Raw genomic sequence first — 26,931 nt, 5'->3', positions numbered from 1 at the left:
CTTAATTATAGTCTTCTTTAGGTAAAAAATAATAAACATAATCTACCCTCAATGGCTTCCTAAGTCAGTTGATGGTAGATGAAAACATTACATGATCAATTAATGTAGGTTAAAGTCAGGTCGTTTAGTGACAGATCCAGGTGGTTTTATATTTGGTTGGTTATTCAATAAATGTTATTAATTACCCGAAAATTAACACATTATTATTTTACCTTTATTTAAGTATGGACCTAAAGATACAGAGTGTAGACCAGGAAAACTTGCTATTTACATCGGTGTTAGGTACATATACTTACTTAACCGTAAAATTTACTTAAGTGGCCAGTAAGGTACGGTAGTTTAGCGTTAGTTCTAGTACCTACAATATATTGCAGAACTTTCAGAGACATGTAATGTTCTTTAATATACATTTTCGCTTGCATCTCCTTAGAAGTAACCTCCTGAGCTTACTTAAATTAGGTACCTACGGCCCGATTCTAACTTGACGTTTCTTCAAAAAAATGCGGCACTTTTGATACTGACACATCTAATCTATATCGTTTCTAGATCTATTAATTGACGTATTTTAAAGTTCGAATCCGGCAGCTACTCCTATTTGCTGCCAAAGGTAGTTTAGTTCCGTTCGCATAGATTTCACGACTAAGAAAGTCCTGGATTTTTTCGTAAATTGAAAACGGAATCTATGTCAGATCTCAGCATACGTGCGGTGCATACAAGGCGGAGATCTGCTTACACGTAGCATGAGCCCGGGTAGTTCAGGTGAGCTTTATTTCACTGGTTCTAATCTCTAAAGACGTACGACCCCATATCTGAGAATGGTGCAAGATTATTACCTACACCTGGGATTCCAATTTAAATTGTAAAGCGAAGGGGTGTTAGTAATATGAGTAGTGTGCTAGGTCTTGTGTTTGTGATATTATCGCGAACAATACGATTTAAAAATTACTAAGTTAGCTACTTACTAAGATTTGTTTTAATAGGTACATATATATGTACGATTATGTCGGTTGCGTTTGTTGATTAAAGGCGTATGTGTGATTTTGTATTTATCTATATTTTCCATTATATATTGTATTAATGTCCTCGTATAAGTTAACTTTTGACGTGAGTTCTTCATTTCCCGCTACCAAAAGGTTGTCTGAAAGAGATCGCTTTGTAGCGATATGACCGGCGTTGTTTTAGTTATTCTTTTTTTATAATGGTTTTTGTAATTTTACTTGTAGGTAAATAGTAATGTTATTGGTGCAATAAAGAATATTACTAGGTACTAGATAAAATACATACTTAAACAAACCCTTTAAGCTTAGATCTCGTATAGTTCTTAAAAATCGAGTGGACCCAAATATCTCAGGATTTTCATTATAATCAAGCCCGATTCTGAAGCGTCCAGTCACGTTCCTCGGAACGCCTTGTTAGGAGGAGACATCCGCCAACGAACGGGAGTGTAACAAATAACTCTGTAGTAAATTTTTATGCTATCCTCAGTAATGTCATTATGACAATTTACTTCATTGCTATGTCTATTTCATTTTACATTTGAGATAAAATGAAATCAAACTACATTAGTGTAGTTTTGCGACATAATACAATTTTCTCGAAGTGCTGACATGGTCGCCACACCACACATTCAATACCACTAAGTGCTACGGGTTACGCTCGTAGCGCGTAGCCACGGTTTCGTCGTATGTAGCGCGTAGTCGCTACGAACAGTGTACCCGACAGTCGGGTTCTTGGTGTTGAATGTGTTAATTTTGACATTCGAGTTAATTTATGTCTACTTGAACTAAAACTATATGACTTATAAAAGTATAAGGTACTTAACGCAATTCTAAAGTATCAATGCAACACTTAAGGATTTAGACTATGCGAGAACTCGCATGCGAGTTTCATACCATTGCGTGTTTTAATCGGTCGGTTGAATTGGCCGTACTTAACCAACAGTCCGCAATGTAACTAAAATCGCATGCGAGTTCGCGCGCCGTCTAAATCAGCCCCATCAAAACCTATTTTATTACTTGGTCACGGCATCACGCGTGAACGGGTGAACTAATTCAGTAATTATTTTCTTTTGTAGTTTGTTATTGCTAGGAGATGGTACTTATGAAAGAAAAAAATAAAACTTATAAAAGATAGATATAGTGAAACGTGTTCGCCGGATGATCCAGTAATTTATACATTAATGCCAATCGAAGCCATGTCACATATATAGGTAATCGTGTAGATATAAAGTACTTAAGTAAGATTTTCCTGCTGTTTGAATTTTGCTCGAGTCCACGAGATCGACTAAAACACTACAGAGATAAAATTCTAATGTTTTCATAAAATCAGTTTAATTGTTTGTCCAGGAACGAATGAAAAATACAGAAAATTAAATTTGTTCTACTTCAGTATTTGAGCAGTTACAGTTGTAGTAGCGACCCCACTACCTAATGCCTCCGAGCAAATAAGTTCAGACACTTCCAAAGAAACTCTTAACATTGTCGTGGGACGCTGGGATCTGCCACGAATTTAATCAAAACCTTTGCCGCGACACAACTACATAATAATAATATAGATATATAATATACGAGAACGTTATAATTACAAAGTATTTCGAGCCTTCTAATGTTTTGAGGCGTATGTTAAAATGACTATAGTTAATACATATTCCTACGGGGTTTGTTCTAATGGATGGGTATTAATTATTTTAAGGGTTAGCAGATTGGAGTAGGCAAGGTTTATCGAGGGTTACGTACATAGAAACACTTCAATGCTGCTTAGTTTGTAATTTATATTAATTTTATACTAATTTATACTTAAGGGTATGGGAATAACATCGGTAGTGGTGGCACGGCTGCCTATAGTTGCGTGGGGCAGATTCCGATATTAATTTCTACTTGATCAGGAATTTAGCTCCCGTGTGAGTTTTTAGAAACCAGAAAACATTCCATAAAGCCACTTTAATTTTACATAGTTTAAATGAGTAAGTATTTATAATTTCGGAGCACGTATCCTACACGTAGACTTATTTCATGATTTTATATAAGTATCGTGTTTCTTTTAGTTGCGTTAATTTCGGAGTATGGACAATTCATTAAAAAATTGTGTTTTTTTGGTGTGTAATGTTGTATATAGCGTTGTTATAAGACATTGTCGCTAATACTGGAATTATTACAAGGTATATTTAATGTTGACGGGACGTGCGAGGGATTATGTGCGACGCTTGCGTTGTACAATATGGGTCAACACACATTTCAGAGAAACTTCTCTTCTGTGGACAAAACAATAAAAATTAACGATCCGGGTACATAAAAATACATATATTCAAGGGTGCAGCGCAAAAATTAGTTTTTGCTTATCTTATCTTACCTTTGCGATGTCTACAGGAAAGACGCGAATGAGTTAAGCATACAATAAAATGTGTGCATGTGACCCATATACAATTTAATCCTACAAGTTCGAAAGACTGGTTAGATAACAGACCTGCGCTTACAACTATACGTCGTAGGTAGGTAGACCGGCGTATACGTGAATTTCGTTTACCATTCTGTGGCTTGACTTGATTCTGTGACTTTGTGTGGCTTCCTTCAATATATCTTCACTACTAGGCATTTAAATTCTACAAATAACATTGAAAACCAGTCGTCATACTACTAGATTCCCCATTCCTTTTCAAAAACATCAATTCGCCATTTTCCACAGATTTTCGAGATACGAAATCGAGCGATCGAAATAAAAAAAATCGGCACCTTGCTCGTACCTATCTACTAAAGCGGGGATCACATACGATCATATCTTACCTGCCTTCGTAACATAAGAGTTCCTTTACATCAACGATGTCTGCTAAAGTCAGAAATATTACCAAAGTGCGGCCCGCGTCAACGTCGTAAACTACTATGTGGCCCTTGGCTGCTAAAAGGTTGCCGACCGCTGCTTTACATTATTCGATCAACTAAATTAAATTATAAATATTAAGAAGTATCAATTAGGCATACCTAAGTAGAACAGGTTTGATGTCGCTGAATGATCTCGTCGAGACAATACGTCAATATGTTTGTTTCGGAAAGATTGGATTTTTCAATGAAAATGTGATAAGGAACATGATTTTATATTATTTTCTGTGGGTAACAAAGACGAGCTGGAAAATTGAGGATAAAACTCCCCTGATTATTCCGTCAGCTATAAAGAATGACTTTAGGGATGTTATCAGTAATTACTTTTTCCGACTCGATAGTTGATCGCCGTTCCCATGAGGTATCAAACACGATATAACGAAGCCTTGTGTTTTGTTTGATCTATAGGTACCAACTTATATAGTGATAAAACTGTTATTGGTAATTAATAGTTATTAAGTAAATACTATTATAATTTCAGTATCCTATTTATTCATACAATTTTCGCATTCCTTTTCCAGTCTTATATGGCCAAGCCTTTACGATGTCTTTGCGTGAAACATAAAACAGGATTCCATCTTCGCTCACTAAAAATAAAATAGGCAAGATATTCGTGGACAGATCTAATAAAATCGCACTCTTTCCCAAGATTCCTGGTTCGAGCCGAGGATTTCCATATTAGAGTTGTTTAAAGAAGAAACGTGCGATATAGGGCGAATTCTTTGAATTTAATACAATATCAGCGTTTTCGATGTAACTTTTTGTCAACGTCACAGAATAATTTCACAAATTGAGTTAATTCAATTAAGACCTGCTTATAAGACTAAAACACTATTTGAACTTGAAAAAGAGGCATCATTCGCTATTAGGTAATGCTTCTAAAGATACCTTTACGTATACGTAAAGCAGCCTAATTAATTGTAAATTTGCTTTCTGGAAGCCTCCTGTGCCATGATTAGGTACTTAAATGTTAAAGCAGAATGTCATTCTAGGAGCTCGCAATCAAATCAATTCCTGGGGACTTGGTTTAATTACGAAACTAACTAAGACTTGCGGGATCGAAACTTAATTATGCTTGCTTAAAATGTAAACATACCCCAATAAAACCGTTTTATACGCTGGTCGTAATTTCCGAAGAGGCAATCACCCAGAAGTTAAATTTCAACTACATGGCTGCACGTTTTATCTTAAATGAAAACAGATTATAGCGTCATATAAATTTACACACTGTAACTGCCTCTTTTATTGAATCGATTGCATTTGAAATGAATGAAATACCTCCGTTATGTTTTTCCAATAATCTGCATCAAACTATTAATTGGCTAGCAATTTATTCATCACACAGATGCAGAACCATTTTACGAGTTACAACATCGCGTTAACTTGAACGATCAATATGTATCGTACATTATATCAGGCCTACCTGTGTTAACCACAGCGCTTGATAAGTATATCTCCTCATCAGTGGCGGATTTGCAGTCTTTGCCGCCCTAGGCCCCAAGCCTTGTAGCCGCCCCTTTCTCAGCATCAGCACCCATCATATTGACTACATTTAGATCAGGCAACGGAAAGATATATTATAGAGGGAAATGCTTGGGACACATTTTCTACTTAGTAACTTTTTTGGACTCGTTAGGAGGTGAACATATCAAAAGTTGGGGGCTTTGGTTTGAAGGTCACATTTTTCGGTTTTTCGCTTATTATATCTTAGAAACTATACGTCCTTGTGACATGATGATAGGAACATAGGTTTTATGAAAAAAATAAGCAAATACTTATTCATTTTAAGTGACAGTTTTACCAATAATATTGACTTTCATGTACCTACAAAAACATTAAAAACTATTTTCTTGAATAACTGCTAAACTATTTATCCTAAAATTATAAAAAAATCTGAGATTCTTACAATGAGCTCTTTGATTTGATATGTAACACGATATAGTTTGAAAAACTTTATTTTTAAATTTTCTCATTTACCCCCCAAAATATGGAGTCCATATTTTAAATTCATTTTCATCACACTCGCTCAGTAAATGTGGAATTGCACGTAGGCGTAGCGGGAGTTATAGAAATTTCGTTTTCCCTAGGGAGTTATGAAGTTTCTAGTGCCATAATTAACAGTTTTTTGTCTTTAAACTTATTTTTTGTATCGCAAGTGTGATGAAAAACATTGTGTGTATCTCGGGGCGTCAAGCCGTCGCGATTTAACTTACTCTCGTTTGCAATATTCAACTTACGCCCCATGTTGCACAATGTACTATTATTTACGTTACACGTCCATCTTTGGGTCACAAACTTACATATGTGTGCCAAATTTCAACTTAATTGGTCCGGCAGTTGCGGAGACCTCTATCTTCCCCTGGCTCAAGGGCTACGGCCGGGGACTTTTGATATGTTCACCTCCTAGATAGTTCAAATAAAAATAGGTACAAAGTCAAAAATTGTGTTGCAAGCATTTCCCTCTATAGGTACTTTTTTGAGAATTTGTTGCCTGGTCTAATTTTGAGTTATTTTTTGTTATCATCAGCGAATTTTTTGTCACAATTTGCCGCCCCTAATATCTTGCCGCCCTAGGCCCGGGCCTACTGTGCCTTATGGGAAATCCGCCACTGCTCCTCATCGTTTCTATGGATGCCCATTATTAGTTTAGTTTTAAGATATATTTTGTAATAATATATATGTAGGTATGCTAGTTTTCAGGTATTTATCTATGGGCCAATAGTTGCCTGAAAATAAATGTTTTCATTCATTCATTTCTTGATCTATCACTTGGTATCCATTTAACCACTTTTTTTGTCCACCACAGTGATACTTAATCATTTAATCTGCAAATATGTCCAGCCCACTTCGATTTCAAATTCTTGTTTTTTCTACTAATTTTCTACTGCTTACATCTGTTATTCTTGTTGTTTTTCGAATGTCACTGTTTCTTACTCTAAGTATCCGCTCTTGTGATTCCTAACATGCGCGTCACCTATATACTTTACTCTTTGATGCGCGTGATCAATGCTCATACCTAAATCAAATATAACAAAATAATTAAATTAAAACCGGTAAAAATTAAAAACAACCAAAATATAAAATAAATCTTCGCAGCACTTCTTTTACTAAGAAGGAATTACTTTTGCGAAAACTCAAAAACCTTTCATGTACCTACCTACAAAAGGTATAGTTTTTAGTGAAAGTAGTTTAAGCTTTAGCTTTACGGCTCAAAACGGACGCACATTTTTTCACCTTGGCAAAAACTGTACGGCCGATTACACAAATATCTTTACAAGCCAATGCGCCAACAATATATTTACACGGCCTTATTGTAAATCTCTTCGAGGCGTGTAATTATATTTTTGTGAACTCGACTGTTCTTACTTGAAACTCGCTATACTGCAAAACGTAATTCAAGACCAAAAAAAGTAAGACAATGTTGCCACTGCAATAATTTGTTTGTAAAATTGTAAATTGCTTTTGATAAATAATCACGCTAAGACAATTTATTCATTAGTAATTTTACTCCTACTATTTAAAAAAGTACTTACTTTTATTTACTTATTTGTACATAAACACAAGACGCGATAGTAAAAAAAGTGGCAACATTTCTTACTTTTTTTGGTCTTGAATTACGTTTTGCAGTTTAAGTACGTATTCGTCTTACATTACCACTGTAATAAAATAGGTACCTACCTTCGTGTAAAGGATGACTCACATTAGACCGGGCCGTGTCCGGGCCGGAGCTTCGTTTTCTATGGAAAGCATCACGTGATCGCCTGTCATGTCATAAAAAGCGCCGAAAAAAAAAGAAAAAAAAGAAAGAAAAGTAAGCGCCGGAAGCTCCAGCCCGGACACGGCCCGGTTTCGTGAGTCATCCTTAACGGTGTACCTACCCATTTTTTTTGTTTCAGACAATATACACACACATTTATTTACAATAACAATAGGTACACAATACACAATGTACACAATATTTTCGTATATAAACCCCGTTGCCCGGGGCATCGTCCCCCTAGGACGCTTGCTGCGTTTCCCCGTTATAGATTGCCAGACTTAGCGGCTGAGCGAAATATTCACCAGCTCGATGGTCGCCACCGCCAGACACCCAGACAAATTTATGAGAAATTTCTTTCACAACTTGTCAATTTTTTCTTACTTTTTATTGATTTATACCCAATACCCTAGTACCTGTTGATGATAAGTATATAAACTAAGCCGCGGACAAACATACATACCTTATGTAACTATAAGGGTTCCTAGTTGTTGTACGGAACCCTAACAATGATTAGGTACTAGTGCCAGACATCTTAAGTAAGTAAGTCAGATAAGTCTCAAAGCTTTTCTTATAATTCAGTAATTTCATTTCAAAAGCTTACCTTAGCTTAGGCTTAACATTTATTCAGTTGATTAGTCACATTTAAAACTTAAATGGAGCCCAAGGAAAGTTTCTAGGTATATCTATTAAGTTTGTAATATCTTATAGCTTATATACAGCGTAAAAATACTTATGTACTTGATGTAGTGTACTTACAATAAGATTTCAACCTAAGGGCAAGAAAACTGTTTACCTACACTTTACAGTAAGATGCCCACTCGTTACTAAAACATATAAGTATATGTGCATATGAATGGTGGTCCTGACGCAGGTAGCGCAATCCAATTTCAAACCTGTTCAATTGTAATGAAGTTGGTTAATATTATTATTAAAAAGCATTTAGCTGAGGAAAGTAGGTTTGATACTGGAAGCCGTTCTTTTTAGATTTCTTTGGCTACTTTGAATACCAATGCTAAAGTTGGGCCTGAAGATCCCTGAAGGCAGGGTTGAAAGTAAATCTGAGATGAACTTTTTAACAAGGATGTCGGTTGAGATAGGTAATCATTGTTCAAATGTTCTCAATTGAAGATTAAATTAAGTTCTTGTAAAACATGTTTTTAACTATATCTCAACTAATTTAATTTTAATTAACTGGTTTTAAAATAAGTACATACTTTCGGTAGTCTGCCTTTGGTCCGCTCGACAAAGTTAGATAAGAATACGCACATGAATTATTTTACCAGCTTGAATTTTACTCAATAAGTACCTGTACCTGCCTACTTTCATATTTTACTAATTTCCATAAATTTCATGGCAACTTCTCGAATTGTTCTTTTAAATTTTGTTACACAAACGACTTTTTCTTTGTTTTGATAAATGTCAGCTATAAATAAGCAATTACCATAATTATATTTGGAAATGAAAACAAAAACAATAATAATTTGGTTACATTTCACAGTTCACAATTATTAGTTATATTTGGGATACTTGTAACAGAAGACCCCGCTACTAACTAAAGGTTTTATAAATAGTAACCGAATATCATTTGAACAAATATTTAGGTAATGATATTAAATAAGTATGAACGTAAGCTAAAACAAAGGTTTTCAATTTCCTTGTAACTTAGGTTGTTTAAACATTCTAAAAGTGTTTTTTTTTTCTGGTTATACAATTGCAGTGCAAATATGGAGAAAATATTATGTATTTATATTATTACACAAGAAGGCAAAAGACGAGTAGTAAACAAATTGCCTTTTGGTAAACAAAAGAGTCTTTGTGTTAGAGGGACAACTACATTATCTTTTCTTCTTTGTGTTGATGTAGGTTTATGTGGTGGGATGGTATACTTCGTTTCGTTCACTTACACAAAAAATACATTGGTGCTTGGTAAATAGGTAGGTACTAGGTAGATAACTAAGGTAAGTATTAGTTAAGTACAAATGCTACATACATAGATTATAACTAGCTGTGCCCGCGGCTCCGCCCGCGTGGAATTCGGTTTGTGTCAGTAAGCTGCTAAATATATAAAAAATAGTAAATTACATTACGCTGTATTTTTTTATTCAAAAAATTATAACATTTATAATTTCATAAAATAAAATAAAATATCTTATTGTTTCATACTTTTTAGAGCGCGATTTGTAGTAGTCCGACTATGCCCGACTCTTTTAGTATGAGAAAGTCGAAGTCGCCTAGCTTTGGACCGCATTCAGCGCGCCACGTGCGTCGGGCTTAGCCCGATGCTTTGAGTATGAGGGTGCCTTCGGCTCCCAACTTTGGCAAGCGTACAGCGTGTCACGTACGTCGGGTTACGCCCGACGCTTTGAGTATGAGGGAGGCGCCCGGCTTTGGAACGCGTACAGCGTATTACGTACGTCGGTCTACGCCCGAAACTTTTAGTATGAGGGCGCCTTCGGCGCCCAACTTTGGAAAGCGTACAGCGTGTCACGTTCGTCGGTCTACGCCCGACTCTTTTAGTATGAGGGCGCCGAAGATGCCCAGCTTTGAAACGCGTACGTTACGCCCGACGCTCTGAGTATGAGGGCGCCGGAGGCGCCCGGCTTTGGAATGCGTACAGCGTGTCACGTACGTCGGTCTACGCCTGACTTTTAGTATGAGGGCGCCGAAGGTGCCCTGCTTTGGAACGCGTACAGCGTGTCAGCACGTACGTCGGTCTACTCCCGACGCTTTGAGTATGAGGGCGCCGGAGGCGCCCGGCTTTGGAACACGCACAGTGTGTCAAGTACATCGGTCTACGCCCAACTCTTTGAGTATGAGGGCGCCGAAGGCGCCCGGCTTTGGTAACCATACATCGTGTCACGTACGTCTCTTTTAGTATGAGAAAGTCGAAGTCGCCTGGCTTTGGACCGCGTGCAGCGCGCCACGTTGTCGGGCTACGCCAGATTCTTTTAGTATGAGGGCGCCGAAGGCGCCCGGCTTTGGAACGCGTACAGAGCGACACGTACGTCGGGTTAAGTCCGAAGCAGTGCCGGATTAAGATATTTTAATGCCTTCAGCATTTATAGACTATGGTGCCCCCTCTCCCTAGGGTCATTAAGATTACATTATTTTTTTTGGTAAATTGAGTGAAGTTCATTGCCGCATTACAGCTGAGAATGGAAATCAGTCACATTATTTTATCTCGATAATTGACAGTGCCGCAGCAGTAATGTTGCAACAGAGTACCTAATGCTGCTGCAGTCGCCACCCGAATGTCACCTTTATCATATCTTAGGTTAGAATGTAATTGAAAACGCGAGCGAAGCGAGCGCGAAAATTTTTCGATATAAAAACGCAATTTGATAGACAATTGTACATTTTTACTTTTAGTATGGAAATCAGTCACATCATTTTATCACGAAAATTGACAGTGCTGCAGCAGTAACGTTGTAACAGAGTAATGCTGCTGTAGTCGCCACCCGAACGTCACCTTTATCATATATTAGAAAGTGATAGAAAACGCGAGCGAGGCGAGCGCGAAAATTTTTCGATATAAAAACGCAATATGATAGACAGTTGTACATTTTTACTTTTAGTATGGAAATCGGTCACATCATTTTATGACGAAAATTGACAGTAACGTTGCAACAGAGTAATGCTGCTGCAGTCGCCACCCGAATGTCACCTTTATCATACGGTATGATTCATACCTCAGAAAGATATAAAAAACGCGAGCGAAGCGAGCGCGAAAATTTTTCGATATAAAAAACCCAATTTTACTTTTAGTCCCAACCAGGCGCGAATCCAGGATTTCATACAAAGAAGGGATGGGACAGTTTTCTATCAGCCTAGCTTCGCATAGGGCTCGATATTTAAGGATTTCAGCGAGGTTGTTTTCATGCATAAAAGATGCAAGAAAGTAGAGCTTGGAATTGACCAAGAGAATTGAATTGGCGAAGTGTGAGCAAGGCAGTAGGCCCAGCTGCGAAAGAGGAAAGCCTGGATCCACGCCCAAGTGTAATTAAGGCAGAAGATCAACTTTGCCGTAAGGCAGAAGGCCTCGCATAAGACCTAACGCCGAACCGCAAAAGAGTGAGAGAGAGTGAAACCCAGATAAATAAATATATACCTACATTGAAAACACCACAGACTTGAATATACCCTAGATGACGCAAATGCATCTACTTCGCGTGTCCGAACTCTGACCAAGCGTCGAGGTTGGCCGTCGCTATTGACAGTCCACACACGTCAGTTGTTGCAGCCGATAGTCCGAAAAAATTTAAAAAATGCCTCGTTGCGTGATAATTAACTGCAACAGCCCAAAAACTGCAAGCACCCAAGGGCAAGGACATATTTCCTATCACAGGCAAGTAATTTTAAAATGATATTAATGCGTGAATTCATTTTAAACAATTTTTTAAGTATTCCAGATTGTCTTTCCAATAATGTACCTAAGTAACTATAGATTAACGTTACAAAACTATGTTTACATTACATTGCGCGTTTGCTTTGAGCATTTGATCTGACGTTATGAGTTAAGAGACGATGAATATCGGACTAGCGATACCGTCGCGCATCGTTTCGACTTCGTGGTACAGGCCGTTTATCATTCGTCTGTCAAATTTAGCGACTAGTGTTGTTCGTTCTACCAATCGCTTCTAATAATCGATTTTAATCGATATCGGACATATGAATGATGAAGTTTTATTGATAAAAGATGGTAAAGATGGTAGAGAATGCCTTATGGCATTAAGTACTATAAGATTTACTTTTGTGCAATAAATATTAAATAAATAAATAAAATAAAAAATGTGCTAATTTTACACGACAACTTCAAAAACATGAACGGCGAAAACAATACTCTTTTTTTTGGGCAGTCGTGTAAAAAGAAGAGTAATTTAACCACATACGATTATATATGTGCCTATCGTTTTAGTAGGGTTATAAATATCTATTGTGTTAAAAAAAACTTTCATTATTTTTGTTTTCCACATGATCCAGTCATAGATTTTGAAAATACCAGTTTCAATGAAGGGAAAAGTTGGGAAGAAGGTCATTCGTCTGTTTTTATCATTCGTCTGTCTTTCTCATTCGTCTGTCAGAAAATCGATGTCATTCACGGCAATCGATTTGTGATTTTTGGCGTGGTTCGCGGGGGAGCGGGGAGTGAGCGAGCGAGACCGCAGATATAAAATCTATGAGTGTGAGCAAGACAGTTGAATCGTAGCGGGGCAGAGGGGCATTGGTGTCTTTGAATCGGTTAGGATTTCCCATCACTAAATTGCGGCTGTGACGTCACAGTAGGTGGTAAAAAGTCGGCACGCTTGGTTTCAATACAAATCGTGATATTTGCTTCATCTAGGGTATATTTAAGTCTGTGGAAAACACAATACACTCTCTCTCACTTTTTTTTGGGTAGTCGTGAAAAAGATGTCACTGTGCAATGAGGGGTAATTAATTTACTGTCGTTTAACCCTTTACCTACGGGTGTCAACCAGAGTTGCCAGTAAGGCAACACCGCTGCAGTACGGGTGTCAACTATAGTTGATCGAAGTAATGGTCGTGTTCAACATTTTTTTTAAACAAAATGAGACCTTGTGGCTTGGTAATAGCGGTCACATTATGCACTGTGATTAGTATAGATACAAAGAAAAAAATATCATAATATTTCGGTAGATGGCTCTGACATAAACATAATTTTAAAATTACCGCTTTTTTGCTGGCAACTGGAGTTGACACCCGTACTACAGAGGTGCTAATAATTGAATTCAATATGGCGGACAATAGTGTTGTTTTAAAATTTCATCAACTTATTGTCGATATGAGAGAATGGCGTGGGAGTGTTTGGAGTGTTATTTTTAGTGTTTTTTACCATTTTTGGTTCAAATATTGGAATTTACCATGTTATGAAACCATTATTAGGTACTATTGTACCTAATAATAATTTCACCACAATCCTAACTTGTTAAATTTCAGTTTTACATGTACTAGGTTATCGACAAATGTGTTGATAGACGCACATCACTATTTTCCATTAGTGGCAAATTGTTTTTGTGCAACGTTTTCTGTGATTGATTTTTATGCATTAATTTCATAATTATCGTTATTCAAGTGTTTATTTGTGTTAAGTATATTATAAACTAATGTTCTTAAACGTAAACTTGTGAGATCTGCGAGTAGTAACTTAAAAATCTTCAATTTCTTAGTGACTGGTATATTGCTTGATAGCAGAAAAAATAGTGAATATTATTACTCCAAGTGATTATTAATTGATTAAACACATTATACTTATTGTGTGTGTGAAGTTTCAAGTGTGTAGCTGTAATATTTCAAAAGTTACAAGTAAGTGAAATAATGCCTAACCGCTGACTCTCGCCAAAACATGCCCGTATTGGGCGGTGACGGAGCGATTTAATAGCCCGTAGGTAAAGGGTTAATTTTGTTGTATATTATTAAATCGACATAATTATTCAATTAAATTTGTTGATGTCCGTACCCACTCATCTAAACTTAGAGTTAATTTGGCAATAACCTTCCTCGGTGGCTATTCATGTCACTACGTATTAAATTCAGCGCCATCTGTTTTACCAGGGTACTCAATAGTGGTAGCACATATTTGAAAAAAGTTTGCCCCTCCTTCCTAAGTAGCGCCATAAGATTCAGGGGCAAACTTGAATCAAGCGAGTGTTGTGGCTACCCCCCCTTTTAAGGGTTGAATTTTTATAGCCTATAACCTGGCCGGAGATTTTCTCGATAGATTAGTAAAGTTTGCATCAAAATCCGTTTAGCCGTTTTCACGTGATGCGCGTTCAAATAAACAGACAAACAGATAAACAGACAAACAGACAAAAATTCTAAAAACTGTTGGAATGTGTTCTGTTATCGATTCTAAGTATCCCCAGCCAACTTTTTTTCAAATATCTTCCATGTACAGACTTTCTACCCTCTACAGCTTTATTATATGTATAGATAAGATAGATAGATAGATTATAGTACCTAGACAACTTTTTAGACATAAAATTGAACCTAAGACATACTGATCACACATACCGACGCTTATCATTAACAGTGGCACAACTCAAAATGAAATGCTATTGCATTTAATATTCTATCTTTTACTGGTAAGATTTAAAATCGAATGGCATTTCATTTTGTTTTGTGTCACTATTCATGATAAGCAACGTTAACGTGCTGATTTAAAATATACCTACCCATTATAGCAATACATACCTAAGTACCTACACATATTTAGACAGTCAATGAAATTGGTAATAGGTACAGTCGACGTCAAAGATATATGTTTACTTACACCTTACTCCTTTGCAATAAGGCGAAAAATGTAAACATATATTTGACATCAACTGTACCAAGTCCAACCATCCCAATTGTAATAGCTAATACGGTTTAATTGCCCTGCTTGCGAGCTACAAATTAATCTAAACCACAGGGCGCTACATGTAAGTACATGTAAGTACTTATATAACACTACGGTATTAAATTCACGATCTCTATTTCCAAGTCGCGTAACTATGTCACATAGACACGCTTTTAATTAGATCACGCAATCCTACCTTCTTCACGTGCCAACTATCATTCTCGACAGCACATTCCGTGTGATCGAATTGACATTATTTCCAATGTTATATTAGTAATTGGTTAGAACTGACATAGGCTTAAAATGTACTATTCCAAAATTGTGGTAGGTATGTTAATATATATGCCGATTTTAGGTAGACCACCACTATTATCATGTTATAATAGTTATAATACCATACTTAAATGAGGTTGTGATATAAGTAGTTTTCATACCTAAATCAGCCTAAATAAAAATCGGTGGAGCACAATAATCCAATGGGGAGTAAAATAGGCACATTTTACGGGTCCTATCTATCTAGTCTACCTACCTACAAATCCACTAAGATTAGTCTCAGTAGATTTTTCTATAGATATAATCTCATATACTTACCATTGTTGGGATAGGTAGGTAGGTATAGTCTGACAAAAGAGTAGAAATTAAAAAGTGGCAATCCTGTAATGTAGTGTCGTGCCGTTTTCTTAGATTGATAATCTATAAGGGACGACATTAAAGTATTGCCACTTTATAATTTCTCTCTTTTGTCAGACTATACTTATGTCACCAAGGCTGCAAGAATTAAGGAAAACTCGCGTTAGACCGGGCCGTGTCCGGGCCAGAGCTTCCGGCGCTTACTTGTCTCTGACATGACAGGCGATCACGTGATGCTTTCCATAGAAAACGATGCGTCGGAAGCTCCGGATACGGCCCGGCCTAACGTGAGTCATCCTTTATGCGGGCTTTGTTTTCATACAACTCCAACTCCGCGGTACATGCGAAATCTGTTTTAGATACATGTCTGTAATAAATAAGTTCGTATGTTATTCCAAAATCCGCGAATGCGTTACACTTGTAAGGATTGTTCTATTTTGTGTACAATAATTTTAGTAAGTACCTACATACCTACATCATTTACATAAACTTTACAAAGGGAATTGTGTCTGAACGTTAATAAACTCAACAATATTCAAATAAACAGGTACCTATCTAGAGGCACCTGTAATCTTGTAGGTAGGTACATACTTAGTAATATTATAGGTACTCGGTACAGGTAAGGATCTGTCTAATTAGAATGGAACTACGGTACTTATTCCCCTCCTACGTAAGCTTTTAAGGAACTCACGAATTATGTTCAAATGTTCTTAATCAAGAACAATTTGACTTGGTTTCTCTAGTTATGGGCGTGAATTACCTAGGAGTATAGAACTTTTCTCTTTATTGAGAGTATTGGGTACGATAATTGAGTTTTTTTTTATATGGAAATCAAAGTTGACCGGACAGATCCGGTCCTATTACTCTACGTAAATACCCCTAAAATAATAAGACGATAACTGAGAATTCAATTTCTTTATATCAGGATAGAATAAATAGGACGTGGGCATACGTACCTACTGCCGTAGCGTATCATAACATTGTTTGAACAAAGATGGTTACTTATTTATTAATCGGCTATAGTTACTTAGCAAGAAAATATTTCTCGAGTCACAATACAAGCGTCACAGAAACATTTCATTCAAATTGCTAGATTACAGAAGATAGGAAGCAATTTATCTCATGATGCGTGTCTCAGGTGTAGCGAGGGTCCAACGCTTTTACATCGATATTCATAGTATGTACGTCTTAGAGCGCACGTGAGTCCACAAATGCTTGGCTATCCGGGTCCTATATGTAAATTAGGAATCGCTATATTCAAGACTGCAGCTCCTTAATCTTGATACTCTTGATTGACATTTTCGTTAAGCGCTGCGCAATCTGAACAATGCAATACAGCAATGTATGGTTTGCTGATGTGAATGAATTTAGAGGACTTTCTAGTGTTAACTTTGACAAGGAAAAACGCATTTAGGCTAAGGCCTGATGTGGTAACTAATAATTTTCATGTTGATTTTTAATATCTAGATATAATAGTAGATTGTACAACAACATACATACAATAACCCCATTATCCAAAACAAAGCGTAGACCGATAAATCGAGGATAAAATGGATGTTTATACTAAAGTTTTGGTTTTGCACGGTTCCGAACAAAATACTTACTGTTCCAAAAACGAAGTCCGTTGAGTCGAAACTTACAGAATGACGGGCCGGGTCGGGGCCGGAGCTTCCGGCGCGTCATTTTCTATCATAACTTGATAAGTGATAACCAGATGATGCTTTCCATAGAAAACGAAGCGCCGAAAGCTTTGGCCCGGACCCAGGCCGGTCTAGCGTAAGTCATCCTTTACCCAGCTTACCTCCACCCGGCCCCAAAATCCAACCGCACCGCACATCACTCAGGCCCAAACCTACTACTGTTTTAAAGTTCGAACTGTACGGGTAAAATGACCGCAGCTTATGTAAGTACCTACTTATAGGTACATATTAGCTTGAATCAGGTGACAAAAATAAAATAGTCTCTCAACTTTTTTACATTTTTATTCATTCTTTTATGTAATCATCAGAGTTGTACAACTAAATAATCACAGTTGAAACAAACATAACTAGGTATCAATTATGTCTAAAACAATATGTGCACCGGCTCAATGGCGAGCGCGGTCTCGCACCTTGTACTGAGTGCTCTGCCGTCGATGTACCTACGTGTGCTTTGACAAGGCCTCCGCCAATCAGCCTCGTAACGCAGCGATACAATTGCATTGGTTTAAAGCTTATTTAGACAGTGCGAGACCTCGCATGCGAGTTTGATTACATTACGGTATTTAATTGGTCGACTGAATTAGATGTCAATAGTCCTCAATGTAACTAAAATCGCATACGAGTTTTCGCCCCGTCTAAATCAGCCCTTAAGGGCCCTATTCACAAAAAGGCTAGAGAACATTTACATTCGCTGCGTTGCGTTAGCCGCCGACAGAGGCCACTACACGAAGGGAAGTTCGTAGAGCGCAGAGGTCGCGGCTGGCGCAGCTGTTACTAACGTTAATCACGACGCATAAATTGTGAATACCAGTTGCAGTCACATGCAATACGCGAGTCATAACTAAGCTATCGCCCGCAGCGCATCCGGCCGCGACCTCGGCGCCGAACGCTTCGGGAAACCGTGAAAGTACTACCAAGGACAGCAATGAGCTTCTGGGCTGATTTAGACGATGCGAGAACTCGCATGCGAGTTTTATTACATTGCGTTTTTTGATCGGTCGGTCGAATTGGACGTAACCAACAGTCCGCAATGTAACTTAAATCGCATGCGAATTCGCGCGCCGTCTAAATCAGCCCTAAACGATGGCTGAACGTAGATACGCACCGTAGTTAAGTCAGAAAATTAAAAAGTCTCGTCCTGTTAATAAACAGTTCCAAAAGCTTATAATTATCGTATATTGTAAAAGGCTGAAATACAAAAACGGACTGAAAACACTATTTAGTAATTCGTTAATATGTATGATTACTGGCAGTGTAATGATAATGTAACTTAATAAAAATGATGCAGCTCTGTTTATTGAACTATATTGTAAGTATTCTTATATAAATAATAATTAACAAGAATTGCTTTAATATTATGTAGTTTAATGATATCTAGAAGTGTTCGTATCGTGTGCAAACTATAGGGTGGACTTACAGTAAGGTATTCGAAGTCTATAATTAAATAACCGAATCTACAAAAATCTTAGGCTTTTAAACGCATAATAAAATCAGTCATTTTAACACAATTCAGTATATTCTAAAATGTACACTGATCGTTATTCGATGTCGAGGTGAGACAGTCTATGGAAACATTATTAGGTAGATATATTAATGTACTATAAATTCTTAAAAATTAATCTTTAAATTAGTGACTTCTAACGGTTCCCAATAACTATCTCACATCAAAATCGTTAGAATAGAATTCTAGCACAACACTCTTAATAAGTTATTGATATTTTCCTAGGTGCGACTAAATTTATTTATGTAAATATACGAATAAATAAAGTGCAAACACTTAAGTCTACCATCATTAGCTGTATCCATAGATTGCTAATAAATTGGCACAATCCCATTCATATCCTCGCCTCGCACGCACACTCTCACGCCCGCTCGCACTCGCAGCCGTCGCCTCGCCTGCCGCACCACGCACGCACACACGCAACGCAAAACTCTCTTCGAACCATGACTATGTATTCGTTACCTACTATTTCCAGATAACATATTATTCGCTAATACTACACGGAGACGTTAGGAAAGGAACACCATAGTTACTGTACAGTTTATTTTTTTCTTATAATTATAGTTGAATTACAATAAGTTCCATATTTCGCTAGGATATTCAAGGGTAGTCGTGCCTAGTGTAACATTACATTATGTACATCCCTCGAAAATATTCCACGAGTCAAATGAGCGTTATAAACTCGATCGTCCGAATGGACATATTAATTAATTCAATCACTATTATAAAATATAACATATTCTTTCATTATTATAGTGATGTTATGCGGAAGGGCCATATTATTAAGTGGTATCACGTAAAGCTGTGGACTTACAAAGTACTCGTATAAATTATTCACATGTATATAGCACACTATCTACAAACACCCACGACCCAGGTTCACGCTGGCCCTCCGGCAAAAATCCGCTTAACGCAATAACTTCCAATACCTAAAATACTGACTCATAATATGGCTAACTCGAATAAAAACTTATTTATCAAATATTTGGTGAAGATACGTTTACATTTTATAAAAAATGTCGCAATTAAATATCTAAAATGAGTACTTAAAGTTACGTTAACTACAAATAAAGTTGTATAAAATTGATAAGAATAATTAAGTCTGAGTGAGAGCCGAGATATTAATTAGTCCCGCACGTTTATTTACAAATGCGACTCCGCGGATACGGGGAGGAGATAAGCTCCAAAGATTTCTGTACCTACTCGTACGTCTAGTACAAATGTATGCGACACCACCACATTGCATCTTGAACTATGAATTAGGTGGGATGTCGGCAATATAGTTGTGCTAGCCGGATTGACTATGTCTTATTGTAGGGTGGGAGACAATTGACTAACGTGTGGCTCGCGCCGGCGCCTACAGCTGTTCGTCCATGTCGGGCCCGTACATATCAGCCAGCTTGTCGAACCGGGGGCCCCACGCGCCCAGGTAGTCATACTCGTGCGTGTCGTCATCAGTACCTGCTGACAATATTTCTTATAAGTTTTTTTTAACGAGCCTGACACAATTCTCACTTCTGGGCAAAGGCCCACCCCCTAGACTTCCAATCTTCCCAATTAATTGCAGCATTCGGCCAGTTGCTGAGAAATGTGTCCAGGTCGCCCCGCCCTGAGGCCGAACACGCCGGCGTTTACATACATATAAGTAGTTTTAGGAGCCTAGAATTAAATAATTTTGAATTCTCGAATCTGGGAAGGGGCTCAGCTGGTATTTCCTCTTAAGTCTAGTATAAATGAACTACATATGTGACTACATACAATTATATTGCAAACTACTGTAATTAACTAAAGGTATCCAACATATTCCTATACCAAGCAATAATCCTATGCCAGGGTTTCCCTAATCGGTCTATTCCCGATTTCTTAGTAAATTGTAGGTAGATAGATATATTTTCTTTGGGTGCACTCATAAATTAATAAATATGGGACTTAGGGTGCTGAAACCAAAAAGGAACCAGGCAAACACCAATAGATTAAATATCAACATTACCTATAAAGGCAACCGTGGCCTGATTAAGGCCTCAGAGGTACAGGAAATTGATGAATTTGAATTGATCGATAGCTCGCCTATGACGTTTCATGAACAACATCGAGTGAAAACCCCTTGACTTGTGATACTATAGCGCTTTAAATAAAAAAAAACCCAAAAGAAAATACGCCACAAATTGGTATTCTTCCGTCCGCATCCCTTTTTATCGGTCATAATCGGCGGCCGAATTCGGCGAGCCAAATTTGGCGTTTGAGTTCGCACGGCCTGATTGAATCGGACAATTTAATCAGATTGCCGAAAAATTGTCCCCATCTGGACAGGCCTTTAGAGAACGCCTAAATTACAGCAATAATTAAATGCTAAGTAATCCCAAGAAGGTGTTAGGTATAACGAGGAGACATTGTAAATGTTTACGGTGCTCAATAGTGCTAATTGCAGTAGGTATTCGTAATCATAACGACAGTTGTTTACGTTATTTTACATACAGCCTGGCAAAAAAGAGTAGAAATTAAAAAGTGGCAACACTGTAGTGTCGTCCCTTTCAAATCAATTTATATAAGAGAACGGGACGACACTACAGTGTTGCCACTATTTAATTTCTACTCTTTTTTGCCAGGCGTAAGTAGTAGTAGTTTATCGATATAGGAACTCATTAGAGTCATTAGCTGTCAATAAATTCTACCCCATAGAATCCTACAGCCTGGCAAAAAAGAGTAGAAATTAAATAGTGGCAACACTGTAGTGTCGTCCTGTTCTCTTATATAAATTGATTTGAAAGGGACGACACTACAGTGTTCCCACTTTTTAATTTCTACTCTTTTTTGCCAGGCTGTATGTTTGCGAGTTATAAACAATAAATACTCGTTCAGGTAAATATGTTTAAATCAAGTTTTTTTGTCATGGGTCACAAAAATCACCCGGTCAAATCGACATATACGTGTACAACGCATAGATCTGGACGTCAGACTAAGCATACAAAATAAACGTTTAAAGTAGGTACCTACAGCAAATTTGCTTTGAGTTACTAATAAATAGATTCTTTAACCCTCGTCTCCATTAATTTATGTTTCTTTATGCCAAAGAAATGTCGTCTGGTTGTTAAAGAAACACTCAGTTGGTATTTTTATTTCACTGAGCAATATATAGGTACTTAGTAAGATTTTGCTTCAGTTGCCGTTGTTGGGTCGCCTACAGAGCAAAAACCGTTTAATCTTGGTACTTACACGAAAAATCTTTTAAAAGGAATGGATATTACAGTCGCTTTTGTTTAGAATACGGAAATACCTACACAGGTAAGTACGCACGGATAAATAATTCTAAATTAAAAACGACGCTGGATTTCTACGCTGACGACGTTCTCGTTGAACGGTGCTGAGTTGTCAAATTCGAAGCACAAATTTACGAGTATTTTAGACTTCACTTTGTCAATGTTTGCCAGAAGCAGACATACGAGCCCCGATGCACATGTTTTCGTCTAGTGAGAGCATTTTTTGAGGTTCTCGCGTTTGTTCAAAAATAATGTTTTGGTTTAAAAATTACTAATATTTAATGCTTATACTAATGTAATTTAATTTTATATGGTAATACTCTACAATAACTAATTCCAAATACAAGAAATACCGTTTGTACTAAAAGAAAAAAAATAACGATTTTTTATTTTTTTATTGACGGGTATAACATGTGTGAAAAGGGCTATTACTAGGGAAAGCAACAGGACTCTGCCAATGTACTGACAATTTTGTTTGGAACTAGACGAAATAATTTGCATCGGGGCTCGTAGAAGTTTTTGTGGCAAAGTAAAGTGATTTAGGTACAAGCAAAGATTTATTTAAACTTTCACGATTATTAAACATCATCAAACTGCACAACGACGACATCGGCATCTGCATCGGGACGAGGGTTTTAAGATCTCATCCACATGGAATCCAGTCATTAGTAAATGCAAGCGGAAACGAATATCGACAGTCGATAAATCGAATATCGTTAGTGTTGTGTGTCGACAGAGTGACATCCCTAGTGCGCAAAACGTTCAAACTGATAAACAAGACCAAGTGCGGGTAGTTCGAAAAACTCGCGCGGCTAGAAGATGTTGATGTCAACTTGAGCCAGTCTTCTCCGAGACCACGGGGACAACGCCGTCCTCGAAACGTCGGAGGTAAATCTTAAAACTTAAATACACGATTAAGTCCCGTTGTGCAGTTTGATGAAGCAAAGATTTATCGATGTTTCATTTTCTCAAACACTCGTTTTTGCCACTAAAACTTCTATGAGTTGAGGTGGGGATAGAGGGCAGTGGCGTAGCGTGAACTAATCTAGCCGTGGGCGAAATCCCACGTGCAAGGCCCTTTTCTTTTACTTTGCTCAAAAAGGCTTCGCGCGAGGCCCCCCTTGGGGCGCGAGGCCGCGGGCGACGGCCCACTTCGCCCACGCCTAGCTACGCCACTGATAGAGGGAAATAGAAAGTGTAAAGAGTATTACCGGAGGCGAGGCTGGAGAGTGAGCCGGCGGTGCTGCCGCCGCCCTCGTACGCGTAGTTACGCAGGTCGTCGAATGGCGGCGCGTTGGGGTCGCTGTCCGCGCGCCGCTTGTGCTCCTCGATGAACATGCCCACGTTGGTCTCGCCGGGCAGCGGCACGGGCCCCACGCCCACGCCCACACCCACGCCCATGGGCCCCACGCCGAGGCCGACGCCCATTAGCGGATCTATTCAAAACAAACGTAAAAATATGCATCAGTCTTAGTGTTATTCTACTTTCACTAGGTATGAAGTGGTTGATGACCTTGTTAATTTCGAAATTTAAATAAAACTGTTATTGATTAATGTTTTACTGACATGTTAATTAGAGTCAGACCATGAAAAGTCTGCAGCGGATTTGTTAGACCACGCAGTGCACGTGTTATTTTAAACGTAAAACTTCTATGAAATTTTGACACACTAACACTGCCTGGGCTACCAAATCCGCTGCAGACTTTTCTTGGTCCGACTCTACTTGTAGTAAACGCAAAGCACCCAGCTCGTATCGTTTTATAAGAACGATGCGCTGGGGAGTCATAAGTTCAAAACTACCTGCTGTCGGTGTATGTATTACTCATTAAGAATTTTTTTGAACTTCGTACTCGTACTTCGGTAGATATTATGATTGGTTTGTAGATCCTAACACTCCTAACCAAATATATATAAGGTAAGTACCCCTATTAACGAGGGGGTTAAGCAACTTTTACAAAGACAGCCAAAAATGAAACATAAGCTGGCTCTGTATGGACAATGACATGTTTTTTTATGATAGTTTGTATATCGAAATGTATATTTCATTCGTTTTTGGACTTGTTTTGGCCAGTTATATAGAAAAAAATAATTATTAAACCTAAAACGTCGAAATCGCCTATTACCGTGGTAATTGATCATTGCTACCCAAATACCGCGGATAAGGGTTCCTTTTTACGAGGGTAAATAAACCCATCGCATTTTTAGTTCCTTCTTATATTTATTTGACAATAGTAGTTAAATAAATAGTAGTGTATTATATTTAATCAGATTTCCAATCATAAGATTCAATTAATATTTTTTTTGGTTTTTCTATAAGGAAAAATAAGAGAATTTTTAGTAAAACATAATTACTTGAGTCTACTTACACCTACTAACTACACTTAGATAATAATATATATGTGGTCGTATCAAAAATGCATGCTGTATATAAATATTTACATAAATCAATATTAAATAACTAAATATAAGGGGACATTTTACACAGATCGACATAGCCCCAAACTATGCAAAGCTTCTACTATGGATACTAGGCGACGATATACATACTTATATATATAGATGAATAGAAATTTATAAAATAAAAATAATAATTCAGCCTATACACGTCCCACTGCTGGGCATATTTATATACCTACATAGAAATCACCCATGACTTAGGAACAAATATCTGCGTTCATCAAACAAATAAATGCCCATCAACATCAAATTGATCCAATAATATCCATATCTAGATATGTGAAATCAAATATTAAAATAAATTAATTTTGGATGTACTGCACCCATTATTAATAACACATAATCCAAACATAATTTTAAATTAATTAAAAACGAAACTTAAATATAAACTAAATATGTATAAAATAAACAACCTACTGAAACCCGTCCCGGGCTGCCCCCGATGCAAAGGTGCCCATCACGCTCGCTGCGTTACCGCATTGGATTGCGATTGTATGTTGGTGTATTATATGTTCTAATTAAAATAATAGAATAGGTGTTATAATAATTATATTATGAACCTATTTATTTCCTACCAAAGTTGTAGGTGGGTCGGTATTGGGTTCCCATACATGTTATTACCGATTGATGTCTTTTGTAACCATCGCTAAACGGTTTAATTCACATTATTGTAAAACTCATTTACGAGTAATAAAATTAAATAAAGATCGCGTATATTTTGAACACAATCAAAATGGAAGATACTAAATATTACGAAACATTGTATAAAACAGACTTGACAGCCATGCTTTTGTTTTTATATCAATATTTAAACAAGATTCTCATATAATGGTTTCTAAGGAAACCTCCAGTTAAGTGCTTAAAACTGTAGTCAAAATTAAGAGTTCTTGAATAGATTTCATACCACGTTAATAGCTCTTTAGCTTTATAGATGGTTAAATATTTCAATAAAATCAACAGTTAAGGAAATATGTATTTACATATGAATATATAACCCTTCGAACTTAAAATACCGTTTCCGCTATTACCGAGGTATACCTCGAAATTAGGAACCACACCAAAAAATGGAACTCAACACCGAGGTTTTTAATTTCCTGTTTTTTACTATTGGTAAGCAAATATTTACAAATTGAGGATTAGGGAACCATAAATATCATAATTAAGATTTGATATAACGTCTTAATCTTTCTATAATATTCACCATTACTATGAAAATCACTGAATAAAATACGCGTTTGCTTACTTGAGGTGTGGCGCGTTAGTATGGAGCATTCAAATCCTGCGCCCCCGATGAGTTAGTTTACGGTTTTCGAATTATTTACTTTGTGTTTCTTTACTAGTGCTATACTTATTCGACAGTCAATAGAGAAGGCTTTATTTGTGTGTACTTCAATTTAAAAATATTCAATAGGCGTTCTTATAAAACGCTTTTTGTACATACCGCGGTAATCAGTGCCGATTTTAATGGGCTCGTTAATAGGGGTACTTACCTTATATATATATATATATATATATATATATATATATATAAAAACCATAACTCATTTAAAAACCATTCCGTATAAAAATATTGAGCCGTTAGAGTGCTCCCAGAAGACTACGAAATTGCCGTTATTACCGTTGGCATCCTTTGTCATTGTATTTATAAGGCGCTGTAAGTATTTTAAAATGTAGTAAGATTTCCGTCATACGAAAAAATCTTAAATAAAATAATTAAACCCGAAGCAATTATAAGTTATAATGTATAACCTTTGTCTCTTCTAAACTCACGTTTAAGCGCCACTAGCACCATCCCACTAACCCGTGGTTAACCGGTTAAACCGTTAACCTAGTGTCGAATTGTACTGGTAACCATGGTAACTCCAAATTTAACAGGTTAACCCCTGGTTAGTGGGATGGTGCAAGTGGGTCTTAATCTTAATGTATTAAAAAAACACTCCTTACTGAAGAGATCAGATTCGAGTTCAGAACGAAATCAGTTCTTAGGATTTTTATTTACGAAATACCTTTGCGATTTAGAATTGAATAAGCCATGTGGTGTCCCCCAATGAGCATACATCCGTTCCAATTTTCATAAAATATGTACTAGAGATTTCTTTCGAAGGATAACACTGACGGTTTTATTGATATTGGCATTCATGCGTCGTTTTGATGGCAATGCAATATATAATACTCCATTACCGTCAGCAAAAATGTTTTTCCTTGGAGATTAACATAATCCACATGAATATACCTAATGGCGGTTTTTTGCTTCTTTGCGGAACGCCTATATATGTAGCTACATAAAGTGTTTAAATATTTATTTATAAGTAAATAAAGGTGCAAGTATTGTACCTGTTCAATTCAATGGGAATTCACGAAACAACGATATAATAAAAAGCTCAATAGGTATTTAGCCTT

General features: G+C 37.1%; 1 protein-coding gene across 8 annotated transcripts in view; it reads right to left on the bottom strand.

Moving 5' to 3' along the window:
* Positions 1–17,580: 17,580 nt before the first annotated feature.
* LOC134663788 (neural-cadherin) overlaps positions 17,581–26,931 on the bottom strand; it is a 440,784-nt gene continuing 431,433 nt past the window's right edge. For 5 of the 8 annotated variants that reach the window (XM_063520278.1, XM_063520277.1, XM_063520280.1 and 2 more), the window contains exons 20-21: positions 23,286–23,510; positions 17,581–20,281 (exon numbers count right to left, since the gene is read on the bottom strand). In XM_063520278.1, the coding sequence (XP_063376348.1) occupies positions 20,175–20,281; positions 23,286–23,510 (332 nt within the window). In that variant the 3' untranslated portion in view covers positions 17,581–20,174. The remainder of the gene's footprint in view (positions 20,282–23,285; positions 23,511–26,931) is intronic. The other 3 variants (XM_063520279.1, XM_063520284.1, XM_063520285.1) reach the window with 1 other exon arrangement.

Source organism: Cydia fagiglandana, chromosome 4 (assembly GCF_963556715.1).
Source record: "Cydia fagiglandana chromosome 4, ilCydFagi1.1, whole genome shotgun sequence".
In the NCBI taxonomy this organism is placed as follows: domain Eukaryota; kingdom Metazoa; phylum Arthropoda; class Insecta; order Lepidoptera; family Tortricidae; genus Cydia; species Cydia fagiglandana.
This window is presented reverse-complemented; position numbering and strand designations above follow the sequence as displayed.